Genomic DNA, 15,772 nt, shown 5'->3' on the forward strand with positions numbered 1-15,772 from the left:
CTGAGACCTAATTGAGATTAGCGATAGGAAGAGGGAACGGTCTGTAAAAAGCGTTAAAACTTGCACATGGGGGGGCGGGGGGGGGTTGTCCGTGCCGTGCCAACTGCCCAAAGCGACGGGACGGGGCACTCTCTCAGACTCTTGCTGCACATAAAGGGGTGTTTCCCACAGAGCGGGGGTGGGAGAAGAAAGAGAGAGAGGGAGAGGGAGAGAGAGAGAGATTCGGAGGAGGGGGAAGAGATTTTTCTCTTTCGGGACGGGGAGGGAGGGTGATGCCAAGTTCACACACATACACTTCCATTTGGGAACCATGGAGGAGAACAAGCGGGGACGCAGGAAAGGCTCGGGACAGCATGGAGCAGAGCGCTCACCTTCCAAGACGTAAGATCTCTGATCTCTCTCCTCTCCTTAATAGAGTCCTTCAACTGGCCGTCAGGGAGACTGTTGTTGCGGTGTCTTTTTTTCTCTCTCTCTTTTCTTTTTTCTTCTGTTTTTTTTGTTCGAGTCGCGAGAAAAACCACCAGGGAGCAGAAGAAATGCCTCTGGCAATGTGGTCCGGACTTAAATAGAATCGGGGCGGCTGGGCTTGGAAGGCACAGAGAGAACAAACATAACTTTTTGCTCGCTTTCTTCTTGAAATGTAGGACTTGTAGGGAGGAGAGTGATCTCTGAATCTCTATCACTGTGGCCACTCTTATTTCTTTTAAAACACAACTATATGACTATAACTATATTTCTGTTGGCCGCTGCTGCCTTTGATTGAGTCACTTTTCTTTTTTCTTTTCTCTTCTGCACTGTAACTGTATCTGTTTTTTTTTTACTTCTTTTGTTTTCAGTGGTGTAAAGTAACTAAGTACATTTACTCAAGTACTGTACTTAAGTACAATTTTTAGGTATTTTGACTTTACTGGAGTATTTCCAGTTTTCAGTACTTTTACTTCTACCCCACTACATCTCAGAAACAAATATTGTACTTTTACTGCACTACAATTCTTTGAACACGTTAGTTACTAGTTACTTTGATTATTATCGCAAAACACACTAACCACTTCAGCCCTATATACATTTCGGCCATTTGAAAATAGCAGATCTGCAAGCTCACAATGCGTCGCAATGCGACACATTGTGAGCTTGTAGATTGGATATTTTCAAAAGATTTTTTATACATTTTGAACTTGTGAAATACGACATTATGCACAATGAGTACTTTTGAGTACTTAAGTGAAACATTTGAATACTTTTTTCACCACTGTTTGTTTTATGCATCCTAATGTCATTGTTTAATTGTTTCCTTTGCTTGACGTTCTGTGTAAAGCACATTGAATTGCCTTGTTGTTGATGAATGTGCTATACAAATAAAACTGCCTTGCCTGCCTATAATGTAGATAACTTTTTGAAGAACTAATTCATTTAGGCTTCACTTTAGCTTGATTTCCCTCTTGTCTCCCGACAGTAAAGTCACTTTAGATAGATACCTTTATTATCGCGGGTGGGGGGAACTTTTATTATAGCATGACACCAGTGATGGAAAGTAACCTAGTACCTTTACTCAAGTACTGTACTTAAAAAAATAGTACCACTGCATCTCAGAGGCAAATGTTCATTTTACCGCACTACAATTATTTGACAGCTTTACGTACTTTGCAGATTTGGATCATTAACATGGGAGGGGGGAGAGAGACATTAGAGAGTTGGTGTGTAGATAGGAAAAAAGCAGTCCCAAGTAGTGGGTTGGGACCCAATTGTAGGTCGCGGACCGATTTTTGTGGGTCACAAGTAAATACCCCCCCTTTTTTATTTTTTTATTTTATTTCAAAATATTTAAAATAGTTTTTCATACAATAAAAAGAAATTCAAACAATTTTTCAAAAATAATTCCATGAATAAAATTAAAACAAAAGAAATCCCATAGAATCCACAAAATGTAACTTTTTAAGCGGAAGTGAAAATAGCCGTTCTACAAGTAGTCAGGTTCACTATGTGTTCTTGTTCAAAATTTGTGGAGATTAGCAAAACAATACTTTATTTTTATCTTCAGAACATGGGGAATCCAAAAATCTATGTTTGCATTTGCACAGCCACCTGCATGTCCGCCATATTGGACGTTCAAAATGGCCACCATAAAATACATAATTTGTGATATCTTGGCTTCTAAACAACATAGAAAGTGAATTAAATATGCTAATCCAATGTTTTCTGGGTCAAGGAATCCAATAGAGTCCTAAAGGATTGTGCACAGGGACTTGCAGTAGCGCCACCTAGGGGATGGCCAGTGACATTCAGGTTTACTATGTTAAAAAATATATTTTCGTTAAAAAGTTTAGATTAGCAAAAATATACACTTTTGGAATCTTCAGAGCATGAGGAATCCAAAAATCCTTGTTTGCATTTGCACAGATACCTGCATGACCCACCATATTGTTCAATATGGACGACATAAAATATACAGTATAGCCTAATTTGTGCTATCTTGGATTCTAGACAACCAACCTTAGTTAATATGTTTCCAGGTCAAGGAGTCCAATAAAGACCTCAATGTAGTTATTATATAAAAGCAAGAAAACAAATGTAAATGGAAAATATAGTCTTTATATTTGTGTAATATCAACAAGTCATTGACTTTATTACACCACAGGTTTACAGATGTAAAGAAATGGGTGAAAAACTCCATTGTTTCTGTTGTTTTCAAAGAGAAGAAAAGAAAAGAAGAGGGCGGGGAGAGCAAGGAGAACAATCTATCAGTAATAGAAAACATGTCAAGGATATACAAATGGCATAAACCAACAGATACAGTATGTACATGAGATTAGACATAAGGTGCAAGGTGGTGACACTTTGGTAGGTCTACATTAGCAGCAGGTATGTACATGAGATTACACATTAACTTGCAAAAACAGTATCGACAAGTTATAAGATTGAACTATATACAATATCATCTATCATTCTTTTACGGCTCTTCATCACTGTTAGGAGGGTCATTTTCAGCATTACATTCTGCATCGTTTTCGCAGTCACTTCCAAACAAAGTTCTGTGCAAGCCAAGTTGTGTCTCCTGCATGAACATCTCTGGGTTGTACAATCGGTTTTGCACTGACATCTGACCAACTCTACAATGGTCTGTGGTGCAGGAGGAACCTTTGTGGTAGTAGGTAGTATCTCACCATGGCTCCATGTTTGAGTGGGTCAAAAAGACTCTGCCACGTCACAGTGGCTTGGCACCACACCCTACTTTGATCATGCACACGTTCAATGTTCTCCTCAAGGGCACCAACGGTAGGAGGCAACTTGCTGCTTTAATAATAATAATAATAAATAATAATACATTTTATTTATAACGCACTTTACATTCTCACGAATCTCAGAGTGCTACAGATTAAAAGCAGAGCCGCTTTATGCCAGATGTTTGCAAAACAGATACCACCTTAGGTCAGGAATGCTTGTTATATGGATGCCCCTTGGGCAGTACATCATACAAAGTTGGCCAATGCAACATTCACCTCCTGTGTTAGGTCGCCTTCCTCTGTTAGTTTCTGTTAGTGGTCAGATGTCAGTGCAAAACCCATTGGACAACCCAGAGAAGTTCATGCAGGGGACACAACTTGGCTTGCACAGAACTTTGTTTATGTGGAAGTGACTGCGAAAACGACACGGACTGTCTGTAATGCTGAAAATGACACCCCAGACAGTGATGACGAGCTGTAAAAGAATATTCCTGAATGATAGATCTAGTAGATATTGTATGTATAGTTCAATCGTTCATACTGTTTTTGCACCTTAATGTCTAATATCATACCTGCTGCTAATGTAGACCTACCAAACTGTCACCACCTTGCACCTTGTGGCTTTTTTTTCTCTAATTTTTATCGCTCGATTCTGTAACCCTTTTTTCACCCGGTGCCAATTAGCCAAGTGATCCTGGGCACTACACTCCCCCCACCAGCCTAGGGAGGCCAAGGCCGAGCTCATGCCTCCTTCAATGCATGAGAGCCAACTGACCTTCTTATCACCTGACGGGGGGGAGTTTCCCTGGTTGGACGTAGCGTGTGGAAGGAACACGTTATTCCAATCAGTTCCTTTCCCCTCCATCAGGCGCCCCGGCTGACCAGGGGGAGGCAGTATAGTGACCAGGATTACTACATGTTTTTGTGAGGGTATTAACTACCCTAGGAGACACACAGAGTAGGCCCTTTCGCCTTATATCTAACCTCATGTACATACTGTATCTGTTGGTTTATGCCACTTGTATATCCTTGACATGTGTTCTATTACTGTTAGATCTCCTTGCTCTCCCTGACCCCCCCCCCCTCTTCTTTTCTTTTCTTCTCTTTGAAAACAACAGAAACAAAGGGTTTTTCCACCCATTTCTTTACACCTGTAAACCTGTAAAGTCAATGATGTGTTGATACTACACAACTATAAACACTATGTTTTACATTTACATTTGTTTTCTTGCTTTTCTATAATCCTGAGAACTACATTGAGGTCTGCATTGGACTCCTTGACCTGGAAAACATATTTAATTAAGGTTGGTTGTCTAGAATCCAACGTAGCACAAATTAGACTATATATTTTATGTCGTCCATATTGAACATGCAATATGGCGGCCATGTAGGTATATGTGCAAATGCAAACAAGGATTTTTGGATTCCCCATGCTCTGAAGATTCCAAAAGTGTTTTAGTTTTGCTAATCAAAAATTCATAACAAAAGTATATTTTCTAACATAGTCAACCTGCATTTCATGACCATCCCCTAGGGTGCGCTGCTGCAAGTCCCTGTGCACTATCCTTTAGGTCTCTATTGGATTCCTTGACCCAGAAAACATAGGATTAGCATATTTAATTAACTGTCTATGTCGTCTAGAAGCCAAGTTAGCACAAATTATGTATTTTATGGTGGCCATTTTGAACGTCCAATATGGCGGACATGCAGGTGTCTGTGCAAATGCAAACATAGATTTTTGGATTCCCCATGTTCTGAAGATAAAAAAAATGTATAGTTTTGCTAATCTCCACAAATTTTGGACGAAAGTATATTGTTTTACATAGTGAACCTGACTAAAGCTCACAACGTGTTTCGGAGCAACGCGTTGTGAGCTGGGAGATTGGCTATTTTCACTAGTTTGGGTACCCGGGGGGAGACATAAAGTGTTCTCTTAATCTCTTTTGGGTCACACGCTAAAATGTTTGGGAACTACTGGCCTTAGAGAGGGTTTAAGTACCTTAGAGACAGTTTTAGCGAAACAACGTTTTTACAGTGGTGTAGAAAATGCAGAGAAGTAAGACCTCATCTATTATACTTAGATACTGAGAGGAGAGGCTTTTCAGAGTAGAAGCTCTCTGCCTCTCTTGTTAAATGGCAGGCTGACATGCGGCCCACTCACTTCCAGACACAACAAAAGAGGAGAGTGACTCACTAGTCCCTTCTCTTTCATCCTCTCCATAGCTTCACAGTGAAGTGGGCAGGACCCAGAGGATGGACATCACTACAGTGTGCAGATTTGAGCATTATTAGAGCACTGCTTCTCAACCTGTGTGTAATGGGGGTCCCCCACGATTTCTTTTTTTTTTGGGGAGGGGGGGGGGTCCCCAGATGACTGTGAAGTGACAATTTAAGGACTTTTAAGACCTTTTTAATACCCAATAAAATGAAATCTCTAGGTTGTCCTCGGACGAGCCCTCCATCGTTGCTTCCAGTCCTCCCGGTTCTCCATACATCTGGCCAACTCATTGGTACTTTAGTTTGCGCTCCTGCATCATTCTTGAGTACATCCACGTATGTTATTGTGGGACGTCCTATTGACCGATGCCCGTGCGTTGGTTCCCACAGCACCAATTTGCTGGCTGGCAGTTCTTGATGTCTTTGTCAGTGTCCTGCTAGTCTCATTCTCCTGGCTGCTATGTTTTCGCTCACCCTTGGCATTCCCTCGTACAGGATCTTGTTGGTAACGTGTACTCTTGCTGATGTTAAGTACTGCACGCAACATTCTGGTGTAGCACCCATCTAGAGACTTCTGCAGGGTTGGCTTCAGGGTCCAGCATTCACTGTCATATAGGAGAACAGACTCTACCGTTGCATAGAAGAAGCTGAGTTTGATTTGATGGGGGTGATGCTAGTACTGCATCAAAAGTAATCAGCATTACTTCTATACTATAGAAATTGGTGCTACATGTCTGTAGTGTATACATTGTAGCGTTCTACTGTGGCCCACACGGTCACGCTACATGTCTGTATACATTGTAGCGTTCTACTGTGGGCTACACACGGCGTGCGTGGGCGGGTGTGTGTACTGTAGGGCTGTCGCCATTACAAATGTGAGTTGACGATCAATTGTCATACAAATTGTGTTTTTCATTGAACATATGATATGAATACAAATTGGTGTTGCCTTTTTAGGCTTCATAATCAGAAATTGCACAGCTGCACTTACACATACAAAGACACATTTACAAATGTTATACTTCATTTATTTTTCTTTTTTAAGTAGCGGAAATAGCTGATGTAATCTTGTAGATCTGCTATTTTGGGGAAATGTTTGAATTCGTATGTATTTTTCAACAGGAAACGATTAAAATCTCAAATAATTGCGATTAGGTGATTATATAATAACTGTGACAGGCCTAGATGTGTGTGTGCATACGTGTGTGCCTTTGCGTGCCATATCAGTGTGTGTGTGTGTGTGTGTGGGTACACACGTGTGTGTCTGTGCCTTTGCGTGCAATACCTTCTCCATTTGTTTGCTGTGGTTTGGGAGTGACAGTTGTGTGTGACGTGTGATGTGGAGGACCGCTGTTCCTGACGCTGCGGCCGTGTTGGACGAGTCGTTTGTTTATCTGCAGAGCACAGTGCAAAAACCTCTGTTTACTGAGGAAGGGAGGGGCTGGCATACCTAGTTAAATGGCACTGGTGTGAAGTAACTAAGTACATGTACTCAAGTACTGTACTTGAGTAACATTGTGAGTTTTTTTTTCTTTAAGATCTACAAGCTCACAATGCGATCGGCTATTAGATTAGATTTTTAAAACATTTTGAACACCATGAGTACTTTTACTTTTGGCACTTAAAGTATATTTTGATGCCGATACTTGTGTACTTTTACTCAAGTACATTTTGAATACGGGACTTCTATATTATCTGCATTGCAGTATTGATACTTTTACTTTAGTAAAACATGCGAACATGTATACTTCTTCCATCAACTGTTGAATGGTAGCAGGGAGGGAGGCACAGCTCTCCACATTAAAGTGCTCTCCTGATTTACATATAAATAAAGGCGCGCTCGCCTCAAGACCACAGCTCCGTCCTCATGCAGCATGGTTAACCCATGAAGACCACTTTAACCATTGTTTTATACTTTGGCTATTCAAAAATAGCAGATATACAAGCTCATAGTGTGGCGCACAGTGTAGATCTGCTGGGGAAAAAAATTGAAACTTGCGCTTCACCGGCGCAAGTTTCAATGTTGTAGCGCTCCTTTAGCAGCCACTGCTTCTAAATTTCGTCGCTTTTTGCCGATAGTCTTCTTTCACTTTCTCCATGCCGTTTGGTGCCCCCCCCCAAGGTTGGTGCCCTGTGCTTCAGCACTACAGCCCGTTGGATATCAAGCCAGGCCTGGTTACCCCTGGCCGACTGACTAGAACAGTGGTTCTCAACCTGTGGGTCGGGACTCCTAGGGGGGTCCCCACATGATTTTGATTTTGGGGGGGTCTCCAGATGATAGTGAAGTGACAATTGAAGGGCTTTTAAGACCTTTTAAATACCTCAAGAAAAGAAAAAGACCAAATACTGCACCAAAAGTAATCAATAAACTATACTATAAATACATATCTATATAGTATAAGAAAGAGGCCAAAATTGCCTCGTTGCGAGGCGTTGTGAGCTTGTAGATCTGCTATTTTCTCAATATTTACCTGTGGAACGAAGTCAAACTAAACGGGGGTCCCCAGTTCAAATATTATTATTTTGGGGGGTCACGGTCTGAAAAGGTTGAGAACCACTGGACTAGAAGGCTGTTACTTCATGGTCTGTGAACCCTGACTGATTGTTTTGACTAGTATACTGTTATTGTGCCTATATGTATGTTTGTATATGGTAAATTGGCACTAAAAACCTGTACACTACACATATCACCCACAAGGGTATATACAGCTACAACTGTATGCATTTACCGAGTTATTCGTTTTTTTTTTTCTTGGTTATTTAATTTGTATGTGTTCCAGGGACCCCCCGCCCCCCAGAAGCAAAGATAGATTTGAGTTTAAAAAATTCCCTTTAAAATATATATATATATATATATATATTCAAATATTTGCACTTAATGGTCAAAGTTCTTCTTCTACAGTATATCTGCTATCTTGGAATAGCCAAAGAAGTGGTTACACACAGATGCGTTCCCGGTTTGAATGGGTTAACACTCCAAATATAGCCTGTGTGTACCCATCACCACATGTCGGCTATGAATGTGTGTGTGTGTGTGTGTGTGTGTGTGTGTGTGTGTGTGTGTGTGTGTGTGTGTGTGTGTGTGTGTGTGTGTGTGTGTGTGTGTGTGTGTGTGTGTGTGTGTGTGTGTGTGTGTGTGTGTGTGTGTGTGTGTGTGTGTGTGTGTGTGTGTGTGTGTGTGTAAGTGTGTTTGCTTCCTGTGTGTTGAGCGTGCTGCTGTGATGTCATCTTCATATGGATTAAAGTTCTCATTCGACCACAACTGATTTCAGTCATTTGGATTCCACAGAAGCCATGCATGTCTTCTATGGCATTGGTTCTCAAAGTGGGGCCCAGGGACCCCCAGGCAAAAGTTAAAGCCTGAGTCTGTGATTTCTTCACCTGGTTGGCCAGTATGTAGGAACAGCAGGGAGAATATTAGTAAAACATAATTTTATACATATTGTTAACGCATTGAAACCGGGAAAGCATCCGTATCATTTTGGCTATTCAAAAATAGCAGATATACAAGCTCACAGCGAGCTTGTATATCTGCTATTTTTGAACATTTTTGTAAAATCTCGAAAGAGAACATTTTTGAATCATTTTGATTTTCCTTTTTTTACACAAATCTTCTCTTCTGGGGGTCCCTGGCACAAAACATTTTCAGATGGGGGGTGGCCAAATATGTATCAATTTTGGGGTCCTTGGCACCGAAAACTTTGAGAACTACTGGTTTAGAAGGCATTTGTAGAATCGGCCTCAGGTCTTAATGGGTTAATCGTCTAGGAAACAGCGCTTGTGTGTGACACTCCATTGACCCTGTTTCACAAATCACACATTAGGGCTTTGCTGTTGGCCATGTACACAAACATGTTCAGTCCCACACTGGAGGGAAGATTCCTATTCGTGAATGTATCAACTGAAAATCGACACATGGGATTTACATGCTGTTATGTCCTTATGTGGTCTAGCATGCGTAGGACAAACTAAACGACCCCTCAAACAAAGAATGTCAGAGCACAAAACTGCAATCCGTACAGGAAATATGGATTATGCAATTGCAAAACATTATGCTGAAGCAAATCACGGTTCACCCTCTTCATTCAGCAGAGGGGCTGATATTCTAAAGAAACTGGCCCAGAGAGAAATGCAGTGTGACACACACTCAACACTATGACACCCAATGGACTTAATGACGATTATAGCTTAAAATGCTTTTTGGGTTAAGACTATCTTTGATGCCCCTGCACTGTTTATTGGATGTGTTACTATGTTACTTTATGATATATGCCTCAAATTGCCTGTAATTGCCTGTAATTGCGTGTGTTCTTGCATACAAGTGATTGGACCTCCTTGGTGATTGACTTGAGATTTCAGCTGTAGGTCAACTCTGACCTTTTGTATTCACCTGATTCCTAGGCTGTGTGTTTTCCACTTCCTGTCGATTTGATCCAATGAAATCCAATGAAACTGGTCAGATGACCTATGATATCCAATGAAATCGACAGGAAGTGGAAAACACACAGCCTAGGAAACAGGTGTATAAAGTGAGTTGAATCTATATGATATGAATGCTCTGAGGAAGAAGGCTCATTGCCGAAACGCATAAGCGGTCATTTATTGGTGTGTGCCAATAAAAAAAGTGGAAATGTCCATTTATTTGAAATTTTGGATGTGCTACCTTTTTGGGATTTTTTTTTCAATTCCTTCTTTTGATGTGTATACTGGACTTTGGGTCTAGCACTCCACTGAGAAAACCCATTGTTGATGCGCAAACTCTTTTTCTTATTTACAAACATTTTCAGTCGTGAGATTTTATTTAGCTCAGGGGTCTTCAACAGGGGGTCCGGGACCCCTAGGGGGTTCTCAGAGATACTACAGGGGGGCCGCCAAATCTTTGCGATTGTAACATTAACCACTTCAATCAAGCATCCCTACTCTGAGGAGAACTTTAGCCAAAAATAGCAGATCTACAAGCGCACAACGCCTCGCGCTGCGAGGCGTTGTGCGCTTGTAGATCTGCTATTTTTGGGAAAGAGGTTTGGTGTAGGGGGGAAAAAGAGCAGACCAAGTACAGAGTGGGTCAAGTTTACCTAGTATGGACGGTTTATGTGGGTTAAAAGTCTGAAAACTCACATTAACATGAATCCAACACTGATGACAGTGCTGTCAAACAAGTCTATGAAGCTATCTATGAAATCTATGAAAAGATGATATTCTATACAATATATAATGGGGGTCCCTGCTTTATCTCTCTCTCAGCCAAGGGGTCCTTGTCCTGAAAACGTTGAAGACCCCTGATTTAGCTAATAATCCCATGCATTTGGTTCTCTCCATGCAGCAGCTTGTGGAGCATGGGTACAACCGCCAGTGCCGCGCCGCAGCAGCAGCAGCCCCCCGTCTCCCTGTCGCCGGCGGCGACGCCCGCTGAGAGTTTCCACGGCAACGGGATGATGGCGGACAGCAGGCAGTCCCTGAGCGGCAGCAGCAGCACGGCGGGCTCCTTCCACACGGTCAGCATCCACAGCAACCACAAGGCCAAGTCCATCATCACCAACAAGGTGGCGCCCGTGGTCATCACGTAAGTTATAGGCCTTTTTCGCAAATATTACATAATCATGTAATCGCAAATTGTTTCAGATGATCACAATCTTTTTTAAATAATCGTCATAATCGTGTCCATGTTGGAAAATGTTCATATATTTAAAAGTTTTTTTTTTGGAAATAGCAGATCTACAAGCGATGTGACGCGTCGTGAGCTTGTAGATCGGCTATTTCCACTATTAACCCATTAAGGCCTGAGGCGATTCTTATTTTTTTCTCTAAATCCTAACAGTTTTTTGAAAAAAAAAAACACTTTTTTTTTTTCAAGATTTTTCAAAAATAGCAGATCTACAAGCTCATAGCCCGGCACTCGGTGCTGCGCTATGAGCTTGTATATCTGCTATTTTTGAATCGCTAAAGACATCTAAAGTGACACAGATTTCGTCCCAGGTCTTAAAGGGTTAAATGGATAGTTCACCCCCCAAATGACTTTTTTTCTATCGATTAGTCACCCCATGGAGACTTGAATTCATGGATTTTGTTTTGTTTTTGTTTTTTGCCTAATGGTCGACTGGTCATCAACCTATTGGCGACAAAAACAAAAAAATATCTATGAATTCAAGTCTCCATGGGGTGACTAATGGGTTAACACTCCAAATATAGCCCGTGTGTACCCATCACCACATGTCGGCTATGAATGTAGGGATGTGTGTGTGTGTGTGTGTGTTTAAGTGTGTTTGCTTCCTGTGTGTTGAGCGTGCTGCTGGGTGAACTATACCTTTAATTATAAACGTATTAAATATGTAATAATAGTTTAATTGTCATATCTGCCCTGTGCATACTTCAAAGCCTAAAAGCCAAACAGAAAATATTTTTTTATTCACATGTTCCCGACATGTTCAACGACAAAAACACAATCACATCATTAATCGCAATTATTTGTGTGACAATTAAAACCGTCATGTGAAATGTCATAATCGTGACAGCCCTGACGTAAGTGTCCCCTCCCCAAATCCACGTTCTTACAATTGGGTGTTATAATCCTCTTTGATCACTGGCGATGATGATGACACCCACCAGCCAGCCACCCACCCAACCCCCCCACCCCCCCATCTCATTGCCTGAGTTGTTTGCCCTCCGTTATCACCTCATTTGTCAATCCAGGGATTGAGGAGATGGAGGATCAGTTCCTGGCAAATATAGAATCTGATAATTGATTAGATTAGATCAGAGAGATCAGACCACTTTCAATCTGGGCGTCTCTCTCTCTCTCTCTCTCTCTCTCTCTCTCTCTCTCTCTCTCTATCGGGGGGCATGTCATAGCATGTCATCATCGTCGTGTGTCATAGACCGGTGGTTCTCAACCTTTTCAGGTTGTGACCCCCCAAAATAATCATATTTTAACTGGGGACCCCCCAAAATAATCATATTTTAACTGGGGACCCCCCAAAATAATCATATATCAACTGGGGACCCCCCACCCTGATAAGTGTTTGGAATTGTAGGAGTTGAGGCTTGAAATTTAGTTTGACTCTGTTCCACTGATATATATTGTGAAAATAGCAGATCTACAAGGTCTGTGAGATTGTAGATCAGCTATTTTCACAATTTTTGCCTCTTTCTTATATTATTTGATCATTTGGCCAATGTTTGACCAGTTTTTATAGTATGTTGATTGCTTTTGATGCAGTAATGGCTTTTTATATTGTTTATTTTTTATTCTTTTTGGCAAAATAGGCACGGCAGGTTGAAGGTATTTACAAATCAGCTGCATAACTGCTGATACCGAGGTACTCAAAAAAGTAAAATAATGGGCGATATATTGGCCAAACCGATGTATTGCGCCACAATGCAACCCATTGTGAGCTCGTAGATTTGCACATTTTGCCGGTTGACACCATTATAATGATGAATTGTAAAGTAGGATTAAGTGGTTAACTGTCATATTGGAATTTTGTCATTGGAAATAGTTTTTAGTAAAGCGTGGTGGAATCCTATGGACACAGTGTTTCCTACAAAAGAAAAAAGAAGAAATCTAAAGAAGTCCATGAAACTTTTATGAATGAGCAAAAATTGCTGATCGACAAGCTCATAACACGTCGCAAGGCGATGCATTGTGAGCTTATATCGTCGATTGTCTATTTTCACTAGTTTTGAAATGGGGCTTTATTTATCAATCGTCTCTGTCGGGTGCAATACATATTATGTCCAAAACTGTTACTTTCCACGATTCAAATAGAAAAATAGCAAAAGTAGCAGATCTACAAGCTCAAAGCGCGACGCTTCGCGCTGCGGTTCTCGAGCTTGTAGATCTGCTACTTCTGCTACTTATGTGTGACGCTGTAGTGTGATCAAGTCTGGCGTCAATTCATGAAAATACACAGAAAAGTCAGAATATGGAGATAAGAGGTTTCTGCCCGCTTTCAGCCACGTAATTCATATTGCATTTTTTCTCAAGAAGAATGATCTTGGACACCTACAGTACGTGGAAAGAATGTGTTGAATGAAGTGAACCCAGGCTCAGTGTGCATGTGTTTCTTTGCTTTCTTTTGCAGGTATAATTGCAGACAGGAATTCCAGATCCACGATGACGTCCTCAAGACCAACTACAAAGTGGGTCGGATATCAGACAGCATGCCTGAGCACTACTTGGTACAGGTAGGATCAGTGTGGTGTGGGCAACTTTGATGATGGAGAGGGACACTATATTTCCACACTCACTCCAGAGGGCCACGTTGTGTATACTGTCTCTCCGTATTTAAACTTTTTTCGCCATTCCATGTCACACAAAAGTAGCAAAAATAGCCGATCTACAAGCTCAAAACGCACCGCAGTGCGACGCGTTTTGAGCTGGGTGGATTTAATTCATTGTTTTAGTTATAGAGGGCAATTATAATGTATTAAGTCATAAGGCTTATTAGCCAGGGATCCTTTTTTAAAGGGATAGTCCAATAATTTGATCACCAGCAGCGGTTCCGGTAGGAGACACAAAGAGTATCCTTTGTGTCTCCTACCGGAACCGCTGCCTACCTGGTCGTTATTGGCTTAGGAATGCGACAAAACCCCAAAAAAATCCATGAATTCAAGTGTTCATGGGTTGACTTTTGGGGTGAACTATCCCTTTAAGCTTAAACATTATGTTGAATCATCTTAGCTCTAGTTTATTATGCTCTACCCTTTTTTTCTCTCACAATAACGTCCAAATTGCACGGCAGCTCAGGAACATTGTCATGCGTGTTGTTTTATGACGTGGCCCGGGTCATTGAATGGAGGGGCTTCTTCGTCACCTTTCATCTGTTGAGGGGGGCTTTGATCTACCCCGTCACCCCTACTGGGGTCATTGTGCCAGGCACTGTTTTTGTCATTGTTAGCCTGCAGTTTCTCCTTGCGCGCAAATACACATTCTATTCAGCCAGTGGTGTGACGCACGTTTTCATGTCAAGTCTTCATGAATTGAATACACAGGTCCACAGTGGAAACAAGCCCTCAGGGCTTTTTGTGTTATCCTTTTAGCATTATTGTATCCACAAGTTTCCTAGGGCATGGTGGGCATCACTTCCTGTCGATTTGATACCTGATCAAATCGACAGGAAGTGAATGCCCACCATGCTCTAGGAAACTTGTGGATAACTGTACCTTTTGCAAACTGTTAATAAAGTGTTCTCAACCTATCGATGAAGCAATCAAAAAGGACCCTCCAATATTCTGTGTTTGGCTGCAGACCCCCCCCCCATCTCAAAAATATGTTCCAGAAGCAAAGATTTGAGTTAAAAATGTTTCGCTTTAATATATATATATATGGGCATAAGAGTACGGGCATGAAATAAAATAAAAATAGTCAACACACAAAAAGTTAAAAAATAAAAAGTCAGCATAGGGGTCAAATAATAAGAAATCCTGGAAATAACATTCAATAACTATACATTATAAGTATGCTTATAATGCATTATAAACATGGGATGCATGGCAAGTGTTCAGTGGTGGGAAAAGTACTCACATTTTTTACCTAAGTAAAAGTGTCAATACTGCAATGTAGCAATACTCTGTTACAAGTAAAAGTCCGAAATTCGAGTAAAAGTACAAACAAATAGTATTGGTGTCAAAATGTACTTAAAGTACCAAAAGTAGAAATTACTCATTTTGCAGAATGTCCCATTTCACAAGTTTTCAAATGTATACAAATCTTCTGAAAATAGCCGATCTACAAGCTCACAATGCGTCGCACCTTGTAGATCGGCTATTTTCAAATGGCATAAATGTATATAAGTAGTTAATGTATGTTTTGTAATAATAATCAAAATCTACAAAGTAACAGTAACTAGAGTTTTCAAATAATTGTAGTGGAGTGAAATTATAATATTCGCCTCTTGAGATGTAGTGGAGTAGCAGTAAAAATACCTCCAAATTGTAATGAAGTACAGTACTTGAGTACATGTACTTAGTTAGTTTACACCACTGCAAGTGTCTAGTCTTCATCCACCACTGTATTCAGCCAGTATCACCCTTTGGCAAGAATTCAGTCTCTGCTAATGAATGCCCGGCTGAACGTGGGAAATACGCTCCAACATGTACTGTATGTAGAGAGGCCTATTATAGCTGCCCAATTCTTACATCAATCTAATGCATTGTCACACCACAGGTTTCAGTGGTGTAAAGTAACTAAGTACATTTACTCAAGTACTGTACTTAAGTACAATTTTGAGGTGCTTTTACTTTACTGGAGTATTTCCAATTTTACTTCTACTCCACTACATCTCAGAGGAAAATATTGTACTTTTACTCCACTACAATTATTTGAAAACCTTAGT

General features: G+C 40.9%; 2 protein-coding genes across 6 annotated transcripts in view; one reads left to right on the forward strand and one right to left on the reverse strand.

Annotated features, from left to right (window-relative positions):
• pald1a (phosphatase domain containing paladin 1a) overlaps positions 1–15,772 on the forward strand; it is a 118,306-nt gene that overhangs the window by 19,432 nt on the left and 83,102 nt on the right. For 4 of the 5 annotated variants that reach the window (XM_084079455.1, XM_084079458.1, XM_084079457.1 and 1 more), the window contains exons 2-3: positions 10,762–11,001; positions 13,520–13,622. In XM_084079455.1, coding sequence (XP_083935581.1) covers positions 10,775–11,001; positions 13,520–13,622 — 330 coding nt within the window. In that variant the 5' untranslated portion in view covers positions 10,762–10,774. Of the gene's footprint in view, positions 1–263; positions 382–10,761; positions 11,002–13,519; positions 13,623–15,772 lie in introns of those variants that run through there. The other variant, XM_084079454.1, reaches the window with a different exon arrangement.
• The window catches only part of polr3a (polymerase (RNA) III (DNA directed) polypeptide A), a 380,370-nt gene that overhangs the window by 519 nt on the left and 364,079 nt on the right, over positions 1–15,772 (reverse strand). The window lies entirely within an intron of this gene.

Source organism: Gymnoscopelus microlampas (genome assembly GCF_963454915.1).
Source record: "Gymnoscopelus microlampas genome assembly, chromosome: 14".
NCBI lineage: Eukaryota > Metazoa > Chordata > Actinopteri > Myctophiformes > Myctophidae > Gymnoscopelus > Gymnoscopelus microlampas.